Genomic DNA, 10,035 nt, shown 5'->3' with positions numbered 1-10,035 from the left:
GGCAGAGTCTGAGCTTTTATTTACTCTGTGTTATCTCTGTCCAAATGTTCAAAGCAATATGGGTGGTGACTGATTCACTACTTAAATTCAAAACAGCGTGTGTGTACAAAAGGCTGCCAAGTTTCTCATGTATATAGCTATTTGTGAGTAGCTATGCACAGACCAAAACCAATCAACCAGTTTCTTAATTTCATTTTATATCTTTATTCCCATTGTAAGTATTAACAATAATCCAAAAGACCATTTAAATTTGGTTTGGATACACAATAGCACTAATCACAGTCCGGTTTCTTTTTTTTTTTTACTGCAGTTCTAGTATTTTGTGATCTGTTTTAGTGGTTCTGTTGTTTGTGTATTTGCTTCCAGCAAAATACATTTTTTAGTGTTTGTAGATTATTTGAAAAGATTGTTAAAGATAAAAAAATCCATAATGCAATGATTAACAGTACATTAATAATGCTTATCTTAGATTAGTACTAAGCATGTTTGATGACCTGAAACTAAGTCCATAAACAACCATAATAAAATTTTTCATCACAGCAGTTCATTGAAGTAACATTTTTAATTGGATTAAAATAATTTTAAGAGAATGAGGTAAGTAAAACAACCCTACAACATAAAAGGTTTTGTTTAAGCAAATGGTAAGTTACACACAAACCAATGCTAAGGCAGTATCACAATGTATAAATTAGAGTGTATAGAAAACATGAAGGATTTTCTAAATTCACTTGCTTATTATTTGGGGAAAACACATCACAGATTTTATTTTAGTCTTCAAGCGAAGAATCACAAAATACAGTCAAAGAGACTTCTTTCATCACGTCTTTTAAAAGCTTGTGAGACGAATTACTTCATCAAATTTATTAATGTAAAAGCGAATTCAGAAAACTTATTTGTGAAAGCTGTCCTGTTAAATTATGAATACCAATAATAAATTCTTTAGTTCCTCATTTATTTGCATACTCTGCATATGAACAGCCACAAATATATACATGAATAAAATATGCCTATTGTATAGCCATACACAGAGCTAATATGAATGCTTATGTTGTACGATGTCAGAAAAGGACAAATTATTAATCAAAGTAGAGAGGAGAGCAAAGCAAAGAAGAAAGCAGATGATGCATGAGAACTTTGTTAGTCGTCTTAGGATGACTTCTGTGTGCAAGAAAATGTGTGCTTTGGATATAGAACAGTCAGCTAACAACTTTATTTTATCGTGCAATGAAGGAAGTTTGGGATCAATATCAGTTTCTAAAAGGGATTTAAAACAGAGATACAGATAGTCAGCTGAAGGGAAAAAGGGAGGGGACCAAGCATGGATCATGCTATCCTAAGCTTTGTCTGAGCACCAGAGGGAGTGGAACATGGTGGGAGTAAGGGCAGGAATGCTGGTTTCAGAGGGAAACTTGCTGAATCGACAGTGCTCTTGCTCAGGACAGATTGAACGGGGGACTCACTGGACACTTCTGGTGGGGATACTTCTCTAAGACCTTATTCCAATCACAGCAGGTATGCAAGACATTAAACTAGTCCCTTTACAAGTTGCAGGAGAGCTGGAATTCCTGAGTCTGATGCATAAGGAGGGACAGGTGTTTTCAGGGACTGTCCTCTTCCTATATTGCTCTTAGTGGTTGTGATACCTGGAGATACTCCACATAATAACCATTCACCATTTCACCTTCCTGTCCCAACTTTCCACACTTGAATATCAATGTAGCATATATTTGAACTCATAACACTCAGTTCATTACTATTTAATACATACATATGCTAACCAGCAAGAGATGAAAATTGTACACTTGAAGATCAGCTACCAGAATCTTCCTATTTCTCCATTACCTACAGATTGGGTTGCGAAGCATTTCTTTCAGTCTTAACCCTTTTCTCTTCCTTTAAGCATGCATACACACATACATGCATATATGTACACACACGTGCAAACACAAAGAGTACATGTAATACAGTACTCAGTGGAGCTACTGGAGCTAGTTCAGAATGATGGCACATGGGTACTGGAAGAAGTGTAGCACTAAGGAGCGCTACAGCCAGAGTATACTGCATCTGGAAAACTGGGGTTTAGCACCTTGTTGTCCCCATGCACATCTTTTCTTTGTTTCAAGGGTACCTTCATTCCATGGGGGATGGGGACTTGACCTTTCAAACACTTCTTGCAATGTGTGTTTCTGTTCATGTCAGGAAGGCTACACTGTATACTGAACTCTACATTCACTAATAGGTATAGCAGCAATTTTTAAATAATTTCATATAGAGAAGATGATCTGTGCTTTAGGATTATTTTATCTTAAATAAAATTTAATTCATGCAGTCTGAGAGTACAACACACATACATGGGTTAAAGACAATTCTGCATGAATGCTTTGGTGTCCTCTGTGCACCTTTTTACATGACCAGTACCTCACAAAAACATTTCAGTATCATTCCTCACAGTATGTACCCAGTGTATCTCAGAATGATCTGTATTTCATTTTATACTTTATACATAATATCAGACTTGTATTTTAAGTATCAAAAATATGTTGTTAAAAGATCTTAATAGTAAATGTTATAAATCCAGAGTTTTCATCAAAGGGTAAAATGATTCAAGACCTTTGGTGAATGGATGATGAAAAAGAAACATTTCCAAAAGCTACACTTGATTTATGGTCTCATGCTACCAACAGCTGGCCAATCAGCTCCGGGTTTCTGTCCTTTATTAATGCCATGATAAGAGCAGCAGCAGAATTTACTGTCTCCTGAAGCAGCAAATGGTCCTGGGGAAAAAAAAAGGGGGGGGAGCAGGGAAAACAATATGTTAACAAAAGTGGAAAAAGTAAGTATTTAAAATCGCAAAATTACCATATGATTCTTTAAAAAAATTAAAAAATGTATCTGTACTTTCTAGAAGAACTTCTAAAACTTATATTTTAAGCAAACACCATTTCATAGTAATATCAATTTTCCAATCTCCATGATGATTTAAAAAGCAAAATTATTTTTCTAAAAGGAATGTATTTTAACTGCCAGAATTAATGCGATCTATCTAGAGACCAACAAAAAAACCAGAAGCTTGATTCTGTCACTTGCTTCCTAACTGATATTTAAAATTTAAAAAGTAGTAAAAATTTCGGGTTTGAAAACATTGGAACAAAATGGAGGATTTCATTCATTGAGTAGCATAGTTAAAGCCCTGTAGTTAAGCACCCACTGAATCCCATCTGTAGTCTGCAAACTACTTAAAACTCACAAAGGCATTTAAGCACTGGGACTTCAGTCAGTTTTCAGGCTGATCTTTGTATCAAATAACTTTAAAAAGTAGTCTGGTTTTGATAGGCAAGTATAGAGACCAACACAGGAAGAAGTAATAAAATGAGACTTTGATTCTGTGCTTCTAACTGAGCACTCCAGCTCACATTTGAAAGAGTCCTTTGTCTAATTGCCAAGTTTTCTTAATTGTATTGACTATAAAAGGTTAGCCTCTTGCTACCAGTAACCTTTTCATTTGCCACTGGGAGAATATCAGTAGGTGTAGCCAGCCACAGACACATCCCTGGAGAGAGAAATAGGAGGGAACAACTTCTGTGAAGCAACAGAGAAAAAGAAAGGTCTACAAAACTCTAGGGAAAATATAGAAGTTTCAAATACAGAAGGGGAGCTACAAAGAGAACACAAGAGCTCTTCTCCATAGCTATGATGGATAAAACTGGAAGCAATAGGCTTAAGGGAACTTAAACTGGGGTAGAAGTAGTCAGGGAAGTCGTTTTAACAGTAAGGACTGGTATACAATGGAACAGATTATTGGACAGATCAAGGGAACTCATCATTAGGGCCCTGTAACATGAGACCCGCATACCTGTAAAATGGGACGCAGGTACAGCTTCCTGCCTGGGGCAGGAGGATGGAGCAGTTTGATTCCATATTTTTTTCACCACCATTTTTCTAAGATGCTGCATCAGGGAAGAATTTGTAGAGTATGTTTAAGAAACTTGGATTAATGGAGAAAGAGGAAACGGTTCCAACAACTTATACAAAAACATAATGTTAAAAACTGCTTTTTAAGGAATAAGGCTACTGCTGAAGGGACTTAACCTATTCAGCTAGCACAGAGGGGAGCTGGAGACTAAGAAGTTGGGGTTGAAGGAAAAACTGAAAGGGGAAAGGTGTCCCTGGAACACTCTCAATGTTGGAGCGGGTCCAGAGGAGGGTCACAAAAATGATCAGAGGGGTGGAACACCTTTCCTATGAGGAAAGGCTGAGAGACTTGGGGTAGTTCAGCCTGGAGAAGAGAAGGCTCTGCGGAGACCTTATTGTGGCCTTTCAATACTTAAAGAGGGCTTATAATAAAGATGGGGACAGACCTTTTAGTAGGGCCTGTAGCAATAGGACAAAGGGTAATGGTTTTAAACTAAAAGAAGGTAGTTGCAGACTAGATATAAGGAAGAAATTTTTTATGATGAGGGTGGTGAGACACTGGAACAGATTGCCCAAGAGGTGGTAGATGCCCCATCCCTGGAAACATTCAAGGTCAGCTTGGACGGGTCTCTGAGCAACCTGGTCTAGTGGAAGATGCCCCTGCTCATTGCAGGGGGGGTTGGACTAGATGACCTTTAAAGGTCTTTTCCAACCCAAACTATTCTATGATTCTACAATAATGCTCTTATTAACTTTGTGCTTTATGTAAATGACAGGAAACATGCCAGAGAGGTAACTGGATAGAATTAGTTTATACCTGATTCTTTTATCATTCCTGGAAAAATTATGTTTGTATTTGACTAGAATTTTGTCCTAAAAATTATCAAATAAGTAAGCTGTTACAAAACCCCCAAAAGATTACACTCCTAACAAATTCATGTTATATATTCTAATATGCAGTAAAATTATTTATTAGTGTTCTAAAAAGTTGTCATAGAGTAAAAACGTTCACCACAGCTGTGTCTTGCTGTTTACTGAGTGACACCTCCCATTCAGTTAAGCAAGGAGTGCAGAAGTGTACTCAGGTCCTGCTCCTCCAGTACCTTCTGTCAGGGACCGGGGGTGCAAAGAGGAACTCAGAATCCACTACTCCAGTTTGGTAGGGTTTTCACTTCCTCATTTCCCATAGGTATAAATTGCTGTATAATGTACAAGGAGAGCAGAAGTCATGTGCATACACCCACTCAGATGGCAAACACTGCAGTCGCTTTCAAGATCTAGCAACACATTTCTTGCTATTCAGCAATGCCAATCTCTTTGCACCCCTCATCGCTTTTTGTTCAGTTTGTTTCGAGAAGCACTTCACAATTACAGACACTGTTTTCCAAATGGGCTTCCAGCCATATCTGAAGTTGGCTGAAGGTGTATATTTTTTTTCCCCATTTCACAAAAAAAAGAAATAAAATACACCTGGCCAGGAATGCTCTTAATGTTTCTCCCAATAAATCTTTCCACATCCTCTGTTGGTTACTGGATTCAGTACACATTCCTTTGTAGTAATAAATTATTTAAGTTTTTGAACATAAAAGGAAGCAAGAGAAAGAAATTTAACTTTCACAGGAGAGATTGAAAGTGACACCATAAGATTCCTTTAGACTGGAAAAAGCTTCTTCTAAAGCTAAACTTAAGGCTTTACTGCTGATTTCCATGTTCTGAAGGAAAGACCTGCAAAAAATTGAGTAGCATTTGTAACGCAGGCAATGCGGCACAGTAATGCGTACAGAAAACCTGCATGGAGGAGTGGTCTATAAACCACACTGAAATCGACTGGTGAATTGCAATTTGTTCAAAAAGAGAAACACAAAAAGTAAGCAGCACAAATTAAAATGTGTTTGCAAGTTTTACAATTACTTGACTTCTAATAATCTGATTATTAATACTACTATTATAACTCTTCAGGAAACCTACTGGTTCCTGTCTTTCTTGGAATCAATCAATACAAATGGCAGGAACAATGAACTGTCAGATGTGATTGGCCCCTGTGCAGGATTGTTTTTGGGAAATAACCAGAAGTGTATTCTTTAAGTGAATATACATTATCTTATTTAAGGTAACAAATGTAATAGAAAAGATATTCTTAATTTTATACAGTTACAGTTGATGGTTAAATGACATCGTGAGGCATGTATTGAAGAATTCAACAGGGCTAGGGATTACTAATTTTTAGATTTATGCTGTTGCGCCTTCCCGGTAACACTGTCTCACTCTGATCTCAGGGTCACCTACGCATTGAACAGTGTCCAGCACCTGGGCCTACAAGCCAGCCTCTGAGTGAGGAGAAATCAATGCCACAGAGGTCAAGTATGTGCCAAGTTTAACTTGTCTGATTCTCACAGCCACAGTCTTACTGGAAAGAGGTAGTAAATAATGTGAAGAACTGGACTCTTCCAGGAATTTCAAAATCATTGTATATCCTGTATCTTTCTGAGAATCAAAACTCACTCCTTTGCTAGGAATCATTAGTGTAGTATCCGGTCATACCCTGTGCCTAATTTATAACTTTTGTTGATCATTTCTAGTCCCTATTATCATGAAAAAGAAAACAGAAAAATAAATTCTAGCAACTGAAAGAGAACACATTGTTCAAAGTGTAGGCATAACACTGACTGACACAACGGTTAAGTTATAGCTTAACTATTCTTTCCTGTCCTCTGAATCCTGCTGGGAATTTATTTCATTTTAGGCCATTACTGTGCACGTAAGCGGATATTTTCAATGTGCCACAATGAAACTTAGCTTTTTCCTAAGTAGTTATATGTAATTTGGATGCCAGCAGTGTTTATGAAGAATATTAAAAAGAATTAAAATGACGGAATTCAACAACGACCCAGGAAAGAAAAAGAATCGTGTGGGTCTTTATTAATTTAAAGTTAAACAAATAAGTGAACACTTCAAGTCCCCCGGCTATACCCTTAAAATATCCATATTTCTGACACTGCAATGTTATTTCTGGCAACAGTGCTGATTACAGCTGATAGTGCCTACAGGGAGGCTTCAATAAGGATGCCAGGACAAATTTAATCTACCACACCTAACTCCATTGCACATACAGGCCTCTGATCCTCTTTTATATTCAATGGCATAGCACTAAATCTTTCAAAAATCTCATTATTAGTTGCAGGAAGTCAAATAATCAAGCAGAACCAGGTCTTCACATGTCTAATTGCCTGACGTGTTTGCATATATTGTAACCACGATAAAAAACAGGATGTAAGAACAGAACAATCAATACAAATCCTCATGTAGCCCACAAGAGCTCTCGCATGTTATTGCCCACCCACTGCTCAGTGTTGCAAATTCCAAGTAGAGAACATACTTCAGCACGCTAGTCTGAGTGCACATCCGTGCACGCGCTGGATGGATCAAACACAAATAGTTCTCTTCCTCATCAACAAAATCCTTAAAAAAGACCATGACCTTTAAATAAGACTCAGAGGCAGTAACAACTTTAATGGATTAATAACTGCAGTTCCACATGATCAACTGGTGTGCCATGATCCCCCCTAAACCATTGTGATATTCACTGTCTATTCATTTCATCCAGTTGACTTAAATGAGTCTCTTGTAAAAAAGAAAAAACAAAACCCCCTAACATTTCTTGGCCATTAATAAATAGAAATTTTTATTGTTTGAACAGATGATTAACTACATTTATAAGCTAAAAACAAAACTTTTACCACTTTATATTTATGTACTTTGGAAAAGAAAGTACTCAGAAACACTGCCAACCTTATAAACCATAAATCCACATAACAGCACTTTGATTCCAAAATAAAATATCCACTTTGTCTGTTATTAAATAGTAAAAATATTCCAACATAACCATACTGTGTGATGGTTATAAGTCATACTCAGAATTTATTTGATGTAGAGTTACTGACTGTAGGGGTTTTCTGGACTGCAGAGTAAAACTGGGAATGGATACAGGGACAGAGTTAAAGTTGTGTTTGGAATATGCAATCTGATATTTTACAAATGTGCATTTATTTAAGAAACTGTGAGGATATCTGAATATTTACTGACATTCCCTTAACGACTCATTTCCTTGCTTCAATCTGTTTAGAACAGCCCCCGCCCCCCCGCTGGAACTTCACATACATGCATTTCAATTTACATATGTACTAGTTCAGTTTAAGCATAGCTTGAAAAACACACACTACCCTTTTTAGCTCAAAAAAAAAAGCCTCTGCAGGTATTACCTCTGCCTTGTACTACATCCCTCCAAAAGAATAAAACAGCTGTGTTCCATTATTTGCACTCTGTTTTGCTTTAATATTTGACTTTCCATTTAATACAGTTTTTAAAAATGAATAGAATTGTAATGTTAGCGCTGCTTATACGGCTGACGGGAAACCTGAAAACATGATTTAAAGACGCTGCTAAACTTAGGGAACATCAATATTAATACAGTTATGTTTGTACCAGGAACAGAAAGAGGGCCGGGGCACGCACTGGCATGCCCCTGCCCTTGCTGTTCCATTGTAAGCCCGCTCCCTGGCATAGTTTTGGCTCCTGCCAGCTAACACGTTCCCAGACAATGGCTGGGCACGGTTCAGGGGACAGCGCAGGCCAGGGACTGCTCCCAACGGACAGTCTGAATGAAGCCACCCTCTTTTGGGAAAATGAGAACTTAGCCATATGGACATGAGGCATGCTGTGCCTTTTAGCCCTAGGACAAGAGAACCATCCCTGGCCTGTTTTACTTACCAGTATAGATGTAGCCTAAGTATCACTGGGAAGTGACAGTTGTGCCTTTCTCTCCCTACCCAAATGCATCAAGAATACAGAGGACAACAATCAAATAATCCGGCCCTCCCCCCCCCCGGAATGAGGCACAAATCCCATGTAGCTACCACATAAACACAGTCATTTAAAAAAAGATTAACTGCTCTGTGGACACCTTTCCCAGCAAAACAGAGAAGGAGAGGGGGACGAACCACACTGCAAGACAGCACTTGTGCTGTACTGCAATTCCTGCCACGTTACAGAAAAAGGCTGGAGCCAGCAGAAGGACCCCATGCCCACTGCTCCCTTTTGCAGGGTAGGCCTGCGTGCACACCAGATACACCACAAGGCATGAGCAGAAGAGAAAAGAGCTGAAATAGTCTGCGTTCTGGCAAGCATCTTGCAAAAGACTATGTTGGTGGTACATGAGGAGCTGCTGTTGATTTAAAACTCCATGGGATGCAGCAATTTATACAAAGGCTATAACAGGTGCCTCCAAAACTCACCTGATGTCACACACTGACAGTGTTTTATTTGCACTCAGAGAAACTGAGTAGAGAATCTAGCCTCAGAAACCTCAATACTTGACATTTTCTTCTTCAGTTAGTATTTTTCATTTTAAAAGATGATCTGGAGAGGGACTGAGGTTCTTCCACTACCAGAAATCAATCGTATAACATGGTTTGGAGGAATTCTGTGGTAGATTCACAAAGAAGCATTTTTTCCTATTCAAGATATGTAGTGGCATGCATCTACATATTAAAGCAACCTCCATTTCTGTAGCAGTACAAATTAACCTGCAGTCTCCTTTCTTCTTAAAATGCTTCCACATCACATTTTTGAATCCATGTGCCAAAGGATCTATTGATAAGTGACATCTCATACATAATATCAATGCAGCAGTTTACCTCAATAAGAAGATAGCTATGCAGATCAATCTAAAAGATAAGAAAAGTATTTATCTGAATATTTTTAGGTTTTCTTTCAAGTAATATATAAATAAGTAAGGTAGCATTTGAGTTCAGATAGGTAGCTGGGCTCAAAATTACTCCAGCAGGTTCATAATTGAACCTCTGTATACACAGCCTTGCTTCCTTTCTGAACTAAGAAAATGCAATCAATTCTTCATTAGTGGATACTCCTCAAAATAGAAATAATTTAGAAATCTAGATACTCAGGATGCAATGAGGATTGAGAAAAGAGATGAGTAGCACTGGAAGAACTAAATTGTCACTGTGCTAATGGAACCTAGCAGACCTCTTAGTTAATGAACTCTGATAGATCTGAGTTATTTCACTGCAGTTAAATGGTTGTACATCCATGCTACGATCAACCCAA

The 10,035-nt window shown here is 37.9% G+C and overlaps 1 protein-coding gene across 1 annotated transcript in view; it reads right to left on the bottom strand.

The window, feature by feature from the left end:
• Nucleotides 1–2,669: 2,669 nt before the first annotated feature.
• Nucleotides 2,670–10,035, bottom strand: part of ISPD (isoprenoid synthase domain containing) — a 119,713-nt gene continuing 112,347 nt past the window's right edge. The window contains exon 10 of the mRNA XM_010577637.1: nucleotides 2,670–2,774. Coding sequence (XP_010575939.1) covers nucleotides 2,670–2,774 — 105 coding nt within the window. The remainder of the gene's footprint in view (nucleotides 2,775–10,035) is intronic.

The sequence above is a fragment of the Haliaeetus leucocephalus genome, unplaced genomic scaffold (genome assembly GCF_000737465.1).
Source record: "Haliaeetus leucocephalus isolate CR32 unplaced genomic scaffold, Haliaeetus_leucocephalus-4.0 Scaffold566, whole genome shotgun sequence".
In the NCBI taxonomy this organism is placed as follows: Eukaryota; Metazoa; Chordata; class Aves; order Accipitriformes; family Accipitridae; genus Haliaeetus; species Haliaeetus leucocephalus.
The sequence above is the reverse complement of the archived record's forward strand: the minus strand, read 5'-3'. Positions and strand labels throughout refer to the sequence as shown.